The 20,088-nt window shown below is 36.3% G+C and overlaps 1 protein-coding gene across 2 annotated transcripts in view; it reads right to left on the bottom strand.

Annotated features, from left to right (window-relative positions):
• The window catches only part of rxrga (retinoid x receptor, gamma a), a gene marked incomplete at its 5' end in the record, with an annotated part of 57,950 nt that overhangs the window by 23,221 nt on the left and 14,641 nt on the right, over positions 1–20,088 (bottom strand). Inside the window, 5 exon segments of one of the 2 annotated variants that reach the window (NM_001443458.1) lie at positions 1,113–1,319; positions 2,161–2,175; positions 2,178–2,184; positions 8,032–8,052; positions 13,514–13,532. In NM_001443458.1, coding sequence (NP_001430387.1) covers positions 1,113–1,319; positions 2,161–2,175 — 222 coding nt within the window. 2 annotated transcript variants of the gene reach the window in all.

Genomic DNA, 20,088 nt, shown 5'->3' with positions numbered 1-20,088 from the left:
TGCTCCGGTTTCCCTCACAGTCCAAAGACATGCGGTACAGGTGAATTGGGTAGGCTAAATTGTATAAGTGTGTGTGTGGATGTTTCCCAGAGATGGGTTGCGGCTGGAAGGGCATCCGCTGCGTGAAAACTTGCTGGATAGGTTGGCGGTTCATTCCGCTGTGGCGACCCCGGATTAATGAAGGGACTAAGCCGACAAGAAAATGAATGAATCAATGATTTGATTAGATTAGTCAGTACTAAAGCCAAATCTGAAGCTTGTCTAACAAAATAACTTACGATAAGGGTCCAAAAATTAGTCCAATCAATTTTATATGTTATAGAAAAATATTATATACAAATTTAAAATGAGGAAAAATTAAGAGAAGCAAAAACATTATGAAAAATTGAGTTGAAATTTTGTTGGTTTGAGGTGGATTTTGTTTGAATTTAATTGTATTATTATTCAATTTCTAAACACGTTTGGTGACTAAAATATTATTTTAATAATTAGGTGTTTAATGAATCTATTTTATTTAAATGCACCAAAATACATTGCCTATATTCACTGAGAAAGGGACACAAATAATGATTTTCAAAATGGGGTGTACTCATTTTTCCTGAGCACTGTAGCTACTGATAGACAATGGGTTTTTTGGCTTGCAAAAATTCTAATTAATCTTGCTAATGTGACTGTCACTTTAAACCCAAAATATACAATTTTGCACAGCAAAGAATCATCCTCATGAGTGTCTGCGCTTTTTCTCAATTTCAAAAATTCTATGTGCATGTGTGAGCCGGTGTTATAAAAATTAGTACCTGCATACTGTGCAGATGATGAAATAAATGTCTTTAGTACACTTCACTCCAGTAACTCTGGGGTGTATTTATGGCATTATTTAATGCTCCTTCATGAAATACATATCATCATACTGTACAGCTCTAGTCCTAACCTATTTTGCACTTGACAAGCTGTTATATAGCCGCTGACAAGAGAGACTGTATTCGAAACAGAAGCTGACTCTATATAAACATATTGATTTGATTTGTGCTGCCTCTGCTAGATTGTGTTGGTGTTTATGGAAGTGAGCTGTTGTGTCTGTGTTGTGTGTAGTAGATGTTTTTGTACTGTACCTGTGGACTGTTGAGTGCTCCATAGCCCATGTTGGAAGTGGTGGGCATAGAGGCCGAAGGCGAGCCCAGGGAGGAGGAGGTGATGACTGAGTATGGAGACCCCAGACCGTTGATGATGGATGGGTGATGGTGCGACACCATGGAGCCCAGAGGAGGCTGGGACGAAGGAGAACTCAGGTGACCATGTGCTACCTGCAACGAAGAACCTAAAAACACAAATACATTTATACCGGTTATAATTGGTTAGCATCTTACAAATTAATTATTCTTTTTTATTTTGTTTTATATATTTCAAGATTAAAATATGATTATTAAATATTATTAAATCATGGAAATAATAATTAATAATTTAAAAATTGCATGGTTGACTTGTTCATGTCACTTGCTTGTCTGCTTTATAAATACAGGAAATGTGTTGTGACAGCTTGACATTTTCATGCTAGAGGTGCTGTGGGACGTGTGGGCTTGTGTTAGTAATGGGGGTAATGGTCGATGGCATTTGCACAGTAGTAGGGGTCATAGCAGTGACTGCGAGCACTCATGGATCATCACATGTCAAATTTCAGACACACGTCAAATGTCAGATCTCTCACTCATTTGTGCAAAATTTGCACATGCTTATCATTAACACATTATGTTATAATAAATGATACACACAAATCCCTTGCAAGCTGACTATCAGCAACATCAGCCAGGTGATTATATTTGCTCACAGTGTATATACATACACACACACACAGCAAGGAAATTTTCACAGCATGTCTGATAATGTTTTTTCTTCTGGAGAAAGTCTTATTTATTTTATTTCGGCTAGAATAAAAACAGTTATTAATTTTTTTAAACACCATTTTTAGGACAAAATGATTAGCCCCTTTAAGCAATTTTTTTTCCGATAGTCTACAGAACAAACCATTGTTATACAATAACTTGCTTAGTTGACATAATTAACCTAGTTAAGCCTTTAAATGTCTAATAATTCTGTCTTCAACTGTAGAAAAGTATACCATGTTTCTAGCATCTAGAATTATTTAACATCAGCATATTACTTGCATGTACCTAACATGTTTTAACATGTTTCTAGCATCAATTTTATTCAAGCAAGCAAGCACACATTTAGCTATGTCTTTGTGCTTGCAAGATGGTAATCCTTTTGCATTCATTTAGCATGTTTTACCACATGGAAAATGTTGTCAGCATTTATTAGCAAGCTGCTAGCATGTTTTTAACACGTTTAGTATTTTGCTAGTATCCTTTAAAACTTTGCTAGCATGAATAGCCACATTGTGTGTGACATTTTAAATAATTAACATCTAATGCTAGCTTTTTAACATTTTTGATTGTAGTAAAGTTCGTTTTGTTGGAAGAAGAAGAAGAAAGGGTCGGCGATATCAGGTAAGCACACATTTTTATTAATTTTCATAAGCTGGGCACTTGTGTGCATGTGTGTGTTGTCAGGCTCTCCTCTCTCTCTCGACTGTTCCTTCTCCTCCCCTAATGAAGGTGTCTCTCCGACCTAATCACTAGAAAATACAGGTGTTACTGATTTTTTATGATTGGGCCACTGACCAGCCGCCGCTGTCTCCGCTTGCTCTCCCTCCTTTTTGGGTGTTCGATCATTCCTCACCCACAACGATGTTGCTGACATTTTCTTTCACACTAGGCTAGCATAAATTAGCATGCTGCTATTTCCCCCCCAAGTTTTAGCACATGTTTTAGCCCTTTTTAGCATGTTGCTGTTATGAATTACCACAATGCTAACCTATTTCTATCATGTTAACCAGGTGCTGCTAACTCTCCCTCAATCGGTCTGAAACATGCAATTGACAGTCCTCTTACGCTGTAATGCAAAACATCTATTATCTCACACAACAGAGCATTTTTAACATTTACAGTGTTGCTGACATTTTCTTTTACATTAGGCTAGCATGAACTAACATGCTGCAAGTAAATTTTTTCCAGGTTTTAGCACATGATAGCCTGTTTTAGCATCTTGCTGTTATTAACAAGCATGATGCTAGCCTGTTTCTACAATGTTAACCAGGGCTGCTAACTCTCCCTCATTCGGTGTGAGACATGCAATTGATTGTCTTCTTACGCTGTAATGCCAAACATTTAATTTCTCAAACAATGTAGCATTTTTAACATTTACTGTGTTGCTGACATTTTCTTTTACACTAGGTTGGCATGAACTAGCATGCTGTTAGTTAATTTTCCCCCCAAGGTTTTACACATGAAAGCCTGTTTTAGCATGTTGCTGTTATGAACTACCATGATACTAGCCTGTTTCTACTATGTTAACCAGGGCTGCTAACTCTCCTTCAATTGGCGTGAGACAAGCATATGACAGTCCTTTTAACGCTGTAACGTCAAACATCTATTTTCTCACACAATGGAAGAATATGTGGTGGAGCAACAACCACACCAAAAAGTATTATTATTATTATTAAAATATTTTATTTTGCTCTGGACATGTGTATGTTTGATATTAGGATGAGAAAAGGGTTTTGGAAATGACTTCTACTCTACAGTGCTCGTCAGTGTCGATGTGCAGCCAGTTAAATCAAAGAGGGCGGAGCTTCACTGCTCACAGAAGCTACAGTAACCTGTAAGTCAGTTAAAGACCCTCAGGCCTTAATCTATCTAGCTATCTGTCAGTACAGAAATGGGGGATAGACATGAATATGAGTGAATGTGTGCCCACTGCATACATGCAAAGAGGTTAATTCTATTTTTCATATTCAGTATAGACAATCGTTCAAACGAGTCATAATACAATGAATGAATGAATGATTTAGAATGGTGGAATCTGATACATTTGTAGAATAACTAGCATTGCAGAGTATTACATTTGCTCATTTGACATTTCTGTTTACAGTATTAGTCAGATATGAAATGTTTTGCTGCTAAATTCTTAAATACCTCTATCTCACCATTGAAAGCGGAAGTCTCTTACTGTAAAATACACAAGTTAAATACTCTGCAAGAGTCTATGTTTGAAAGTTTTGTTGCCCTCATTGAGCATGTGGGATATTTAATCATTTTGATTGTCTGATTTGAAAACCATTGACATCATGACTTTAGTGGTCAGTGCTTGAAAGCTCTAGGAGAAAATTAATTCAGAAATTAGGTCTCAAAAGGAGAAAAAGCTTAACAGCAATACATTGCAATAATCAATCAAACACTTTTTTTAATACAGTAGTTTAAATGCTCTCAGCAAAACAGCCTTCACAAAAAAAAAAAAACAAACAAACAAAGAAGCCTCTCATGGAGTAAGAAGAGTAGATGCAGTTAGACCACTCACCACATCTTCATAACACACACGCACACACACACACACAAACATGCATAAACTCAGCGTAAACATTTAAATAAGGCATTTCACTCACTCTCGCTGCAATTGAAAGGCATTATAGAGCGATTGTTTTCCAACTGTTCTTTTCCTGTGATGCCTCTTGCTCTTTCCTTTCCTTTGCAATGCCTTGAATGAGCAGTGTGAAGATTGTGAAAGCTATCCTCAGCAGCCACACTTACTCAAGAGTGTCATTGGAGAGTGGTCTTCTAGAGCTGGCCAGTTCTTGTGGTATTAATGACCTCTAAATGTCACATTCTGATCAGATGGAACATCTATCCTTAGAATGACTGGCTGTGCCTGTTCAAAGTCACAGTTGTGCCACTTTCTTGCAGTCTTGGCTGGAGATCAGATGAAGTGTGAGATCCAAAAAGATTCCACTATAAAACACATTTAGAGCTAGAAAAAAACGTAAACAGGGAGTAGATCTTAGTGGTCTGAAACAGATCTATAAACAGGCCTCATCAGGTTTAAACATAAACCCCTTAGAATGTGTCACAGTACTTTCTGCTGTTGTGCTTAAGAGGTCATTAATGTGCACTTGTAAATGAAGGATTTTTTTTTTTTTACTTTGTGGGTTTACTTTGTCTTTAAATATTTTTTAAGGAATTCAGTAAATGTTTCTATGCAAAGTTACTTATTTTATAATGAAAACAAATAAAACACTCTTAAAAAGAGGCAGGAATAAAAAAGTTGTAGGGTGTGCATTTTCAAAAATCCTCAATCCTCATCCATTTGACTAAAAGGCATCACGCCTCAAACTGAAAAGCTTCAGCCGTTGCTCAAAATGGCATTACACATCAGACTAAAGGTCTTTAGCTTCTAAAGCGTTGGCTTTAAAGAAACCAGGTGAAATGGAATCAGACAAAATGTTATCACAAGTCGGCTCACTGTCAGCCATAGGGCCATCAGTGTCAGTGAGCATCTATAAGGCAGGTTGGTTTGGTGTGTTCCACATGTTGCCTCTCATTAGGCCCAGGTGAGAGTAAGTTTGCCTAATTCAGCATGTAGAATCTGTGACGATCAGAGAAAGCACTCTGATTGGTTGTTCAGCTACGAACCAGTATGGGAGAACAAAAATTGAAGCAACGATACCAAGCAAACAATGTAGTCAAGAGGGAACACAAAGAAGCTAGCTATTCTTTTGTCACATTTCCTACATTTTCCTATATGGATTATCAAGGGGCAACACGGTGGCACAGTGGGTTGCGATGTAGCCTCAAAGCAAGGTCTCGCCTCGGCTGGGTCAGTTGGCATTTCTGTGTCGAGTTTTTTCTCCCTGTGTTCGCGTGGGTTTCCTCCGGGGGCTCTGGTTTCAGAAGTTCAATGACATGTGCTATAGCGCATTTATTTTTTTTTCAGATAGGACCAGCCACAGCCAAATCAAAAGGATAACACAGACAGTTTTGATCATGACTAGTTTTTTGACACTGGTTTGTTGTTTAACAGGCTTAAGGCTTTGGATATAATTAGTTTTAAAAGTATTGTACGAAACAGCATTTGACAAAAATGCCAAAAAGCATACGAAGGAATTTAGACTAAAATAAAGGAGGGGTGGAAGCAGAATAAATGCAGGAAAAGACATTTTCCATACTCATAATAACTAACTTGTTTACACTTGTTAAAATGACCGATCATATTGTAAATCAGTGAGCCAGTGAAGTTCATCTGTTAAACAGCCACAACTCCAAAAACATTTAAAAAAAAATGTTTACCCCCAAAACAAACTGTCATTATCCCTTCAATAAAGCACAACACCCTTACCTGACACTGTACATCTGATTGACCCTGCTCTGCCTGTTCCTTAATCATTTCTTTCTCCTTTGCCTGTGATTGATATTGTGACATTAGTATTTAAGCACTCATTCTTAAAGCCAAATTGCTTATAATGAACCGCACTTAAGAACAGAATAGAAATTGACTATACAAAAAATACTGTGGGGTTAGTTTGGACGTAGCACAGTGCTCATTTAGCAAATACCGGAGCACCTGGAGGAAACCCACGCGAAAGCAGGGAGAACATGCAAACTCCACACAGAGCCGAGGTTTGAACCAGTGACCCAGCGACCTTCTTGCTATAAGGCGACAGCACTACCTACTGGGCCACTGCGTCACCCTTAATTCATTTATTTCCTCAAAATTCTACAAACAATACTCCATAATGACAATGTAAAAAATATAATTTTAAATTGTTGCAAATTAAAAAATAAATAAAAAGCTGAAACATCACATGTACATAAGTATTCACAGCCTTTGCCGTGAAGCTCTAAATTGAGGTCAGGTACATTCTGTTTCCACTGATCACTCTTGAGATGTTTCAGCAGCTTAATTAGAGTTTACCTGTGGTAAATTCAGTTGATGGGACATGATTTGAAAAGGCATACACCTGTATACATAAGGTCCCAGGGATGACTGTGCATGCCAAAGAACAAACCAAGCATGAAGACAAAGGAATTGTCTGTAGATCTCAGAGACAGGATTGTCTCAAGGCAAAAAGCTTGGAAAGGTTACAGACAATTTTCTGCTGCTCTGAAAGTTCCAATGAGCACAGTGGCCTCCATCATCCGTAAGTGGAAGATGTTTGGAACCACCAGGACTCTTCCTAGAGCTGGCCGGCCATCTAAGCTGAGTGATCAGGGGAGAAAGGCCTTAGTCAGGAAAGTGATCAAAAACCCAAAGATCACTCTGTCTGAGCTCCAGCATTATTTTGTGGAGAGAGGAGAACCTTACAGAAGGACTACCATCTGTGAAGCAATCCACCAATCAGGCCTGTATGGTAGAGTGGCCAGACGAAAGCCACTCCTTGCCTGGAATTTGTCAAAAGGCATCTGAAGGACTTTCAGACCCGAAGAAACAAAATTCTCTGGTCTGATGAGACTAAAATTGAACTCTTTGCAGTGAATGCCAGACCTTACGTTTGGAGTAAACCAGGCACCGCTCATCACCAAGCTAATACCATCCCTACAGTGAAGCATGGTGGTGGCAGCATCATGCTGTGGGGATGCTTTTCAGCAGCAGGAACTGGAAGACTAGTCAGGATAGAGGGAAAGATGAATGCAGCAATGTACAGAGACATCCTGAATGAAAACCTGCTACAGAGTGCTCTTGACCTCAAACTAGGGTGCCGGTTAATCTTCTAGCAGGACAAATCCCAAAGCACACCTCCAAAATATCAATGGAGAGGCTTCACAACAACTTGGTGAATGTCCTCGAGTGGCCCAGCCAGAGTCCAGACATAAATCCTATTGAATATCTCAGAAGAGATGTGAAAATGGCTGTACACTGTCGCTTCCCATCCAACCTGATTGTGCTTGAGAGGTACTGCAAAGAGGAATTAGCAAAAATTCCCAAAGACAGGTGTGCCAAACTTGTGGCATCATATTTAGTAAGACTTGAGGCTGTAATTGCTGCCAAAGGTGCTTCAACAAAGTATTGAGCAAAGGCAGTGAATACTTACAAATAAAGTCAGAATTATTTTTAATATTTCCCAAATTATGTTTAACAGAGCAAGGAAATTTTTACAGTATGTCTGATAATATTTTTTCTTCTGTGGAAAGTCTTTTTTTATTTCAGCAAGAATAAAAGCAGTTCTAAATAAATGAAAAAAAAAAACACATTTTAAGGTCAAAATTATTAGCCCCTTTAATATTTACTATATATTATTTGCTATATTTATTTACTATATTTTATTTTCGATAGTCTACAGAACAAACCATCATTATACAATAACATGCCTAACTTGCAGGGCGAAGCAGTGGCGCAGTAGGTAGTGCTGAAGGTTGCTGGGCCGCTGGTTCGAGCCTCGGCTCAGTTGCCATTTCTGTGTGGAGTTTGCATGTTCTCCCTGCGTTCGCGTGGGTTTCCTCCGGGTGCTCTGGTTTCCCCCACAGTCTAAAGACATGCGGTACAGGTGAATTGGGTAGGCTAAATTGTCCGTAGTGTGTGGATGTTTAAAACTTAATGTGATGTGACGTGTAATAACTTGCTGGATAAGTTGGCGGTTCATTCCGCTGTGGCGATCCTGGATTAATAAAGGTACTAAGCCGACAAGAAAATGAATGAATGAATGCCTAGTTAAGGGGGGGGGGGGATGGTGGGGGAGTGGAAAAAGTGAAGCGCTACTCTCAGGATGCACTGTATCAGCATATTGGAATGATTTCTGAAGGATCTTTTGACACTGAAGTAATTATCCTGAAAGTTCAACTTTTACATCACAGGATCGTAAATGTTTATGATGAAATTGAAATAAAAGACATTTTCTTTTTAAGCCTATTTATGCCCCAAACTGCATGCATTCTTGGTTAACAACTTAACTCAGAGCAAAGGGTATATGAACATATCCGTAATGTATTAGCAGTTTGAAAGAGATGAATCTGACTATTCAGCAAATCTCTGTGACAGAATGATAAGCGATACTTCGCTTCCCGGATGGAGATTATATGAAAAATCAATACAGACGCTCAATCATCAAGCATTCAATAAGCTTGGACAGCACAGGACACCATATGGTTGCGTGTAAAGCTACATGTGGCTTTCATTATCAATGGTTGAATAGGATTCTGCAGTGGAGATTTTTCAAAGAAACATTTCCACAAATGATAATGTACAGCCTTAAGCTTCAAACAAATCATTTTATGAGCCTTAAGTAATAACTGAAATAAGGTCAAAGAAAGTGCTTACAGTATAATACATAATGAACAGAGTTTATTAATAAATTCAGACCCTGACATGACAGTACTGTTTTAAGGATTTTAACGACACCACAGTGTAAAAAACAACAATCTTGACTCTAAGACAGACAGATGCAGTGTTTTCCAAGCATTCAGTAAGACCTTGCTAAAGATTGTGTTGGTATTCGATTGTACTCTCTGTCTATTTTTTTTCAAGACTGAGAATAATTTATTAAACAAATCTGCAAAATGTTTAAAGGGGTGTGAGAGTGGATGGGACAATCCGTGGCGGACCAGTGCTGGATTACCTGCTCAGATTAAAGAGATTATCATCCCACGGCTCAAAGGGGAACTGCTTTATTGATGCAAGACCAAAATCTGATAATAAGGTTTAGTTCTAAATGTCAGGGAAGGAATGTGTGCTGACTTGGCTTTGTGATGGTGTGTTTATCAATGGAATATTCTCAGGTTTTCGGTTTCAAATAATTATTGGAAACAAAATGTCAGGGAAGAAACGTGTGCTTATTTAACAGCATCTTAAAATATTAAGAACTTTATGTTATGACTTCATCGGTACATATCTTCTTATCTTATTGTGGAAAAACTTCAACTTCATAATCAAAATAAAAATGGTATATTTTCAGACAAAGGTGACTATAGAAAATTCATAAATTAGCCACAGATTTGGGAAAAAGTCAGATTGTTGGGTAACACTATCGAATAATGGTCCATTAGTTAATCTCAGATGATGTATTTACTAACATTAACTATGAATACTCTTGTAAAGCATTTATTAATCATAGTTCAACATTAACTAATGCCTTATTAAAACTCCCAAGTTGTGCTTAATGCACCATGAGTTAATATGAGCTAAAATGAACTAACGTTATTTAATCAGCTTTTTAAAATTTAAAATATTTAATAAAATGTTAGAGAATGTATAGTTTTTTTATGCAATTTTTTTATAATGTTTTTCTATTTAAATAATAGTAAATAAAATTTCTGAAAAAAGTATTGAACAGCTTTGCAACATAGCAACATTCTAAAAACGTAGCCCTATGTACATTTCTGGAGATTACGAAATATGTAGCCAGAAATACATATGGCTGCATGTCATCTTTAAAACAAATGCTATGGGGCGGTATGATGATGTTCCAAAAAAAATCTGCACTTATCAGCTGAAAATTTAATGAACAAGTAAATAACAGGGTGAGAATGTTGTAAAATTTGAAAACGTGGTAAAAATAAGGGGGCTTTTCTTTTTCTGGATTGCTTTTTGGATTGATTTTTAACCCACTGCTGTTGGGTTTAGGGAAGGGGGTGTGGCGATTGGTCGCTTGGTCAGTCAGAAAGTCAGTGCCTCTGGATTTACGTGAAAACAGCAGGCACGAATGGCACTTGTGAGAGAAATTTGAGATCTGAAAAAGCGTACACAGCGGCCTCTGGAGAATTAGCGAAAACAAAAACTGCAAAAAACGTAGCTCCTAGGACGCATTTTGCTCTTTCCAGAAATGTATATAGGGTTACGTAATCAGAATGATTCTGGGTTAGTGATTTGGCTTTGGGTACATGTGTTTAAAAAGACTAAACAGTTTTGGCTAAACAAACAAAAGTAAAATCTCTTTGCATTCAAATGTTAAGTTCTCTCAACATTTTGCCATTTCAAATTTGCTTGTTCACCACTATGTTTTGTCAATTTCTATTGTTTGTTCACTAAATGCAGATGTCCTCATTCATCCTATACAATTGATTTCACTTGTTAATGATATTTGTTTGTAAAGAACAAACATTCTCCAAAAGATTCTAGCTAGACAAAAAAATCCAGATACAATTGAAAACTTTCTTGAACAAACTCAACTCTTGACACACAAAATGCAGAAATGCTACAGGCATGAACTGTAACACAATGACATTGTAGCATTCCAAAAAACAATTCTAATAAAATAATTGAATTATTCATGATAGTTAATAATAAAGTAGATCAGCAAACAGCAAAACAATAATACAGTAATCATAGCATAATTTATACATGCTCTAATGTATAATATAATGCTACAGAAACAGTGAAATATCAGCAATGTGAATTTCTTTTTTCAAACAATTGTGTTTGCTGGGACAACATGAATAATAATTCAGATTTTTGTTTTGTTGGTAATTATGTCTTAATGTTTAAAAATTTGTATTAAACTAGAAAATATATTTATTGTTTTAATCATTGGCATAAACAAAGATTCTACAGATTCTCAGTGGAATGTTCTTTGTTTTATTTATCAGATTTACAGTTTAAATAACTGAAACAAATAATCAGGAATGTGTGTTGATTCTGGCCTTGTGGTTGTGTGGTGAACAAAATTTAGTCTGACAAATTCTACAGATTCATAACAGAATGTTCTTCATTTGTCTGACTATTCAGTTTAAACTAAGTAATAAAACAGAGAGGGATGCAGACGACTAAGTAAAGAAACTACTGAAATTCATGTCTATCTAAGAATAACCTTGGAACAGAAGCAATAAACCAAGATCAGGATCATGTTTTTTTTTCTCAGAGACTGTCCTTGTGAGAGACTGTCATAACTGGGGCAGAAAAATCGTCAATTAGATTAGCAAGCTGAATAACAACCCGGCCTGTGTTGGAGGTGCTCACCATTGATGGCAGGGCTTTTGCAGACTGAATCTTATCTAATGGATCATGTTTCAGAGTTTTGTGTAGGACTGGAATAGCTGCAATCTACATTTAATGCATGCAGAACCAGTAACTATAAATATTATTTTTCATATTTTTATTGTAGGAAACTTTGCTTCACTACATCTTAAAGCAAAACAAAACTATATTTTATAAATTTATCAGAATAAAAAAGATATTTTGAGGGCGTCACAGTGGTGCAGTGGGTAGCACCATAGCCTTACAGCAAGAAGGTCGCTGGTTTGAGCCTTGGTTGGGTCAGTGGGCATTTCTGTGTGGAGTTTACATGTTCTTCCCGTGTTCGCGTAGGTTTCTTCCGGGTGCTCCGGTTTCCCTCACAAGTCCAAATACATGTGGTACAGGTGAATTAGGTAAGCTAAAATTGACCATAGTGTATCTCTGTGAATGAGTGTGTATGGATGTTTCCCAGTGATGGGTTGCAGCTGGAAGGGCTTCTGCTGCGTAAAACATATGCTGGATAAGTTGGTGGTTCATTCTGCTGTGGCAACCCCTGATTAATAAAGGGACTAAGCCATAAAGAAAATGAATGAATGGTATTTTGAACTGAAGAGATCGATAGAGATTTTGAAATCTGAAGAAATAATCTGAACCACGAATGAGCTGAATATCATCAATAAACCTACATCAGTTCACAAATCACACTGATTTGAGAATAAGTAATTGCAAATGTTCTCATGTCAACAATTCATTGATTCAAATGATCCAGTCAGAGTGAATCTCCAATAAACGATTCACTGAATTTACAAACTAATTCAAAATGGGTCAAAAACTAGGGCCTTCTTAGTTTGAGTGCTCCATGACTGAATTCTACATGACTAATAAAGAATTTTAAGATTTATTACTTTAAATGATACGACCATCAGATGTTTGTGAAATTCATCTGCTGTAAAAGGTTGAGCTAGGTTGAAAATTATCCCAACAAATGCAAATACATTTCATGTTTTTTCCAACTACTGACCTAAACTCTTCATTAAACCCAACCAAGAGCGTATTCAAAAGCAAACGTAATAGAAAAGTACACTGTTTCTATGTTGTTTTATCTTGATATTATATTTTTTATTTCTCTTTTGTAAAACCGAGCTTCATCAGACTCAAACTGAGCACTCTGCATCACAATACAGAAAGAGAGCTACTGAGTTAGCTAGCCATCCCAGACAAATGTATTTGACATTAAAGCGCCCTTTTTATGCATTATAAAAGATCATGTTTTGGTTTTGGGGGTCTCCAACAACATGCTAATATGCATGCAAGGCCAAAAAACACTTTCATTGTCTTATAATATGCAGTTTGTTTATCTAATTACCCCAACGACTCTTATTTGATTTGTTCAGCGATTCATTTGTTCCCAAGCCTCTCCTTTGCATGAGGCTAGCTGCTGTGATGGTCTGATGACCCAGTCTGTTGTGACTTTTCGACTGGGTTCAGCGCGAGACAGAGAGAAACGCCCACAGTGGTTATGAAGTAGCACAGAGTATATATGGGAGCTCAATGCAGGAATGCATTAAAGCAATGCACTTAAACACTAGAATATTACTCTTTTAACCCTAACCCTAAGTAGGCTTGGGCCGGTATAAGATTCTGACGATATGATAACCTTGGATAAAAATATCACCGTTTCACGGTATCACGGTATTGTGATTACTTCTCTAAAATATGTTCTTTTTAAATATCTGGATTAAATACAAAAACTTTTTTCCCTTCTGAACACAATATAGTTTATTTTGAAAAACATTTAAAGTATTTGGAGGAGTAAACATCTCAGGCTAAATTAATTATTGACTTCTGCTATCTTTATTTGTTTTAAAAACAGATTTTTTTAAACTATTTAAAACGGCATCTTTTCTGCTGAAGCCACACAGTTGCAAAAGTTGAACTAGTTTGAAAACTGACCAAGCCACACGCGTGTAGGAAAAGCTGATGGTGGCCATAGCCATGACAAATGGCAGAGAATCGTAAGTTCACAAACGCATTTAAATCATTAAAGGAAGAAGCACGCGACACGTTTTCAACATGATTTTGAATGCAATATTTGAATAGCCCCATAAAGATTTAACCTGAGAGATACAGTACAAGCACTGATCTATGATAGATAAGTGATTACAAGCGCTCTGCTAGTGTCTGAAGGGAAATGCGCGTTCATGTTTTACCGGATGCGGCACTTCATATTTGGTGATGTACCATATCGACGTCGATGCGATCAGGCAAAAGATCCAACACAATTCATTCAACTCTGAGTGAACTATTTCGTTAATGAATCAATAGTTTTAAGCCCGGTGCACTCTCAAATCTCAGCTGAGTGTTTTCATTTACTCACAGTGCTGTGATACATGCTGCAAGGAAAGTCATTTTCCAAAACCTATAATAGGGACTCTTTAACTTAGATAAAACATTTATAACTTTTTTGTACATTACTAGTACTTTTGCATTTTTAAAGGAACACTCTAACCTTTTTTGAAAAATGCTCATTTTACAAGTCACCTAGAATTAAACAGTTGACTTTTGAACTTTTTATTCAGTACTTTAGCTGATTTCTTGTTCTAGCTGGGTCACTTTTAGCTTATTTTAGCATAATGAATTTAATCAGATTTGACCAATTCATTAAAAAAAGCATAATATTCCTATTTAAAGCTTACAACATCTGTAGTTACAGTACCATGGCTGCACCAAGCAGAAAGATTTCACAAAGCGATAAAAAAAGTTGGAGTGTTCCTTAAAGAAACATTGAAAGGAAAGACTTAATACTTTTGCCGGAGTAATATTTCATTATAAGATATCTGTACTTTTACTTAAGTACTTAGTCTTTGTACTTCTTTTGCCACAGAGCCTTTACAGGTTTCCCACAACAGAATTTATGCTAAGAGATCACATTTAACCCAGTTCTGTTTCATATTATAGCAAAATTCAGTTAGATCTTGAATCCTCCCATAGTTTTTGAACCCCAAACATGTACAGAGAGAGGTCATTTTTACCAGGTTGCATTCAGCTGCAACAGCGAGTGTGAAATCTGATACAGCCGTCTTTATCTAATGAGACCACCTCAAACACTAAGAAGAAAACACTCTTTAAACAGCCAAGACACAACACTGGCCTTGTACGTGTTCGTCATGCACTCAATTCACTGACGACTGGAACATGAGCTGAACACATGGCCACAACACTGCTGAAGACTTTGCCAAGGCCTCTCTCTTTCAGATACACACACTTATGAATCATCAGATTGAGCGTACTTTGTCCATTTTGAAATTCGGAGACAATTAAGCGAAGTTCTGCTCAGCTGTAGTTCTCTTTCAAACACCATTTTTTCCTTATGCATATTCTACAAAGCAAAAACCCTTTCAGGTTCTTTTGTGTCAGTAATATAGTATAACATTTTTGGGAAAAGAACTAAACTAGTCATAGATAGAAATATTGCTAACTTTTGCTCCACTGGTCATGGCTTCTCCCTGTGGTGTGTTACAAAGAAGTTTAGAAAAAAAAAAAAGTTCAAAGTGTTTTTGAACCATACTATAGTAAGGTGTATTTTACTGACTAATAAAAAATATTAGTCTGCTTATTTGCTAGACTGTTACAGTTATGGAGGTGGAATTGATATCTGTGACTGTAGTGTCAGAAAGAAGGAATGACAAATGTTGTCATAGCTTTAGGTCTTCTTAGACCACCCTTCTCACCCACTTTATAATGTCCTCTGTAAATACCGGAGAATGTTCAGTCTCCTTCTAACTAGGTGCCCCACAGAGCAACACTGGGAAATGTTCTGTGGCTATTAGATGTTGTAATACCTCAGTAACGTAATGTAATTATGGTGTAATATTATATTCTTCTATTCCTATAGTATCTTAAGCTTGTATCTTTTTAATTTTGAGGTTTTTTTTCCCTTTGTATTGATTTTTCAACAACAGATTTATTCAACCACTTTACTATGGTTTAAAACACTACAGTATTTTGTACAATTTCATGTTGTATTCATATGCAAGAAAACATGACAAAAAGAACTAAACACAGCACTTTGTTTTCAAGAAAAATCAACATACCTGTTTTTAGTGAATGTCTCCATAAAATTTTTTTGGTAATATTTTTAAATAAATGTGAATAGTTTGGGACAGAAACTATATTTATTATATTGGGAGAATTCGATTGTTGTGTTTTTAATAAATGGGAGGCAAAAATGCATTTTTCCCCACTGATTTGATCTTGTGGCCAGTTGTTCTTTTAGAGCTGATTTAAAGAAGAATGAGATTTTTTTCACTTATTTTTAAGTTTCCAATCTAAGGCTATAGAGTAGGGGTGGTAAAACTCGGTCCTGGAGGGCCAGTGTCCTGCACAGTTTAGCTCCAACTCTAATCAAACACACCTGCTTGTAGATTTCTAGTGATCTTGAAGACACTGATCAGCTTGATCAGGTGTGTTTGATTAGTGTTGGAGCTAAACTGTGCAGGTCACCGGCCCTCCAGGACCGAGTTTTACCACCCCTACTCTATAGCCTTGGATTGGAAACTTAAAAATAAGTGAAAAAAATCTCATTCTTCTTTAAGTGTGCCCATCCCTGCTCTAGAGTGTGACCTAATTTGTCAAAAGTTACGACTAAAAAAAGTAAGATCACACTGGTGTGACCAGCCATTCAAGGGCCAAAAAATACATACATTTGTCTTCATAACTGTAGTTCAACAAAAAAACACACATTAAGCCCAAGTCTTGGTTTAAAGCAATCATAGACAGTGAAGGGCTTTGTGTTAAATGCAATGAGGTCGAAAACTTTTGTGCTGGTGCACCTAAGAAACAAAATTAGGTTGTTAAACTAGTGCAAAAATTTAGTCTAGAGCCCTGCAATGCATCACAGATTCTTCTATTTTTACACATTTTAATTTACACACAGACACACACACCATACCTGTTAACCCTCCTGTTTTTCCAGGGATTTTCCTGTATCTATCCAGCTATCATCCTGTAAAGTTATTTTCCTGTATTTCTCCTATATTTTCAATATTTCTATAGAGGGTGGCAATAAACATTAAAGAGCCAATCCTCCTTATTCTCAACCTATACCGTCAAACTAACAGGGTATGCCCCTTGATCCTAAATGTGAATCGGTTCAGTGCTTTCATTTTATTTGTGCATAAAGACATTTGAAATATATATAAAAACAGTGTGATTCCCTTCCTTTTTATTATTGGTGCCTTTGCACCTCCTATAAAATCCTCAAAACAGTTCATGTAGCAGTGCGTGACTGTCAGACGTGCTCCATATTGATAAATACACACTGTTTCCCAAATGGATTCTGTACATGCAATTTAAAGTGGAGCGAAAGTGGACACTCTGGGTTTTGGGTATGTGTTTGAACAGACATATACAAACAGTAATAATAATAACATCTAAACATGTTGATCTTGGTGGGTTTTCTTTTAAACACAACAAATTTTGTCTTAAATGAGCATAAACAGTTAGGACAGCAACCGAATGCTTTCATTATAGATCGGTGCATTTTTAAAGTGACAGCTCTGTTATTTAATGTAATCCAAAGAAAAATCTAAGGAGAGATTCATTTAACCAGCTCTTTAATCAATGTTCAAATTATACAGTAAAGAAAAGGTTATCGAGAATGGAATTTCTTTATAATAGCTATTAATTTGAATTGGCTAAACTGTTTGCAAAATTATTTGCAGCTTTTTCTAATGTTTACTATTTATCATACCCTTTGTAAATAATAATAATTATTATAATAGTTAAACATATTACTTACCATTTAAACAGTTTATTTAAAAAAACAGCTTGATTTACCAGACTACCAGATTTTGTATCTATTTACAAAAGCAATAACTATAAATTGCTATACATAAATAATTAAAAAAGGACTTGATCAACGTGAAATACACCCATTTCACGACCCTGTTGATTCAATGTGCAAGTACAAAAAAAAAAACTTTGTTTTTTTTGTGAAATGACATGCACGTAACGCAAATTATGCAGCAGCTCGAGGCATCGACTGACATTATAAGAGCACGTGCAACTCATTGAAAGCTTGACAAAATCTTTAAATAGACTTCGTATCCCACAATTTGTCTCTGAATAACAACAGCATCTGGGGTGAGATTAATAAACACAACAAGGGGGGGTGTTAATGAAGGCAATAAAATGACTCCGGGCTCGATGTTATTCGCTGTGACAAGCAGTCGTTCTCCAGGCCCTTACAGATCTGAGAGAAATGTCCACACACTTTCACCCTGCAGACCTAAATGACTGACTGTAGCTGATTGATAGATAATATTTCAGTAGAGTTACATTCATTCCTTATCTTACTGTATAATAAACTCTGGAGAAGTTGTCTCATTCACTCACAAGCTTAAAAGAAGAAAACTTTTCCCTAAATGGTCATTTAAATCAGTGCTGTTTAATTACATCATTTCCTACATAAAATAAACAGGTTGATTATAATAATTGAAATAAAATAGTATCACAACTGCTGATACACAGAAATAAAAGAAAGTTTTATATGGGGGGAAACAATTTAATGAACAGAATCATCATTACTTGTAAATAAAACCAAACAAGATTTAGTGTCATAAGTAGTCCCTGTCAAAAAATCTAAACAAAATACAATCATCATATTTGAATCATTTTGAATCATCTTTACACTTTCACTGATATCTTTACCTGATCATTAAAAAAAAAATAATAATATATATATATATATATTAAATATATATATATATATATATATATATATATATATATATATATATATATATATATATATATATATATATATATATATATATATATTAGGGATGTAACGGTATCAGAATTTCACGGTACGGTAATACCTCGGTAGGGTTGTAACGGTATGAATTTTTCACGGTATGATAATCGTCTAAAACAATACCACGGTTTGACGGTTTCGCGGTATACGGTATGTTACAAATGTTACAAAATATTAGAACAGTGAAGCAAATTTGACTTTTTCCAAATAATATATTTTTAGTTACTATAAACAACACCACTTACAATGAACAAATAAAAATAAGAAAATAATAAATAATGTGTCAAAGTCCAAATAAAGTCCAAATAAACATGGTGCAAATCCTCAGTAAAAAAATAGATATAAATATTTACTATACTATAAATAGTTACATAACGAAACTAGATTCAATATGGAACATCCTTAGGTTTTATGTGCCAGCATGGATATGGATATGGTTGTCTGCAATGCAATGCAACGCTGACTGACAGACGCGCTTCGTACAATAAACTGATCCCAGATCAGCGTCTGTACACGCCGTTTACAGAGGAGCGGGTGTATGTTTAAACAGACAAATACACTGAATAATATGAAACATCTCCGTCCTGCATGTTTTATTTTAAACAGCTTATTTTCTCTTAAATGAGAACAAACAGTTTCTAAAGTAATGGACTGCTTTCATTATAGATCTGTGCATTCTTACAGAGACACCTCTGTTATCAAACTAAACAAAACATGAGATTCATTTGCTGCGCACTTGTTTGATAACAGAAGTGTCCCTTTAAATGGCGCGTACAGACGCTGATCTGGGATCAGTTTATTGTATGGAGCGCGTCTGTCAGTCAGCGCTTATACATGCATTCACTGGTTCAGAGGTTGCAAAGTGAAAGGCGACAATCAGCGCACAGTAATGTAAAGAAAGTGGGATAGAATGGTAAAATATGGGAGAATTTCAGCAAAAACGGGAGGGTTTATGTGAGTGAAGTGAACAGGAAGTGTTTGTGGAGAAACAGTTTTGCGAGATAACGCAAAACATCTTTGCGAGGGAACGCAAAACTTTGCGAGAGAACGCAAAAAACTTAGAAATATATATTTTCCTCCCACCCATTTTTTTCTTTCACCCATTATTTTTTTTCACCCACCCATTTTTTTTCTCCCCCACTACGTCCCTTCCGGGGTTCCGTATGTTTCTGTGCTGCTGTGCATGCAAAAGTACTTAGTATGAGAATTATTTTATGCAAAACATTTTTTTTTTGCGTTTTATTTAGCCGCGCAGAAATGTATGCCTATCTCTCATTCCGTGTTGTTCAAAAAGCTTGGTCCACAAACAAAAGCGAAACCTATGCTTATTGGTTGTGATATAGCGAGTTTGAACCAATCTGGGCATGGAGGAGGGACAATGCATCAATGTATCATGTCTGATTTGTCCGGAGACACAGTGACGAGCGTTTCTTTGTCAAATCAGCGTTGTCAAATGTTGATGACGTAACCGCACTGATTCCGGAGCCTCTGAAAGTCCG

Source organism: Danio rerio, chromosome 2 (assembly GCF_052040795.2).
Source record: "Danio rerio strain M-AB ecotype USA chromosome 2, GRCz13ab, whole genome shotgun sequence".
NCBI classification, from domain to species: domain Eukaryota; kingdom Metazoa; phylum Chordata; class Actinopteri; order Cypriniformes; family Danionidae; genus Danio; species Danio rerio.
The sequence above is the reverse complement of the archived record's forward strand: the minus strand, read 5'-3'. Positions and strand labels throughout refer to the sequence as shown.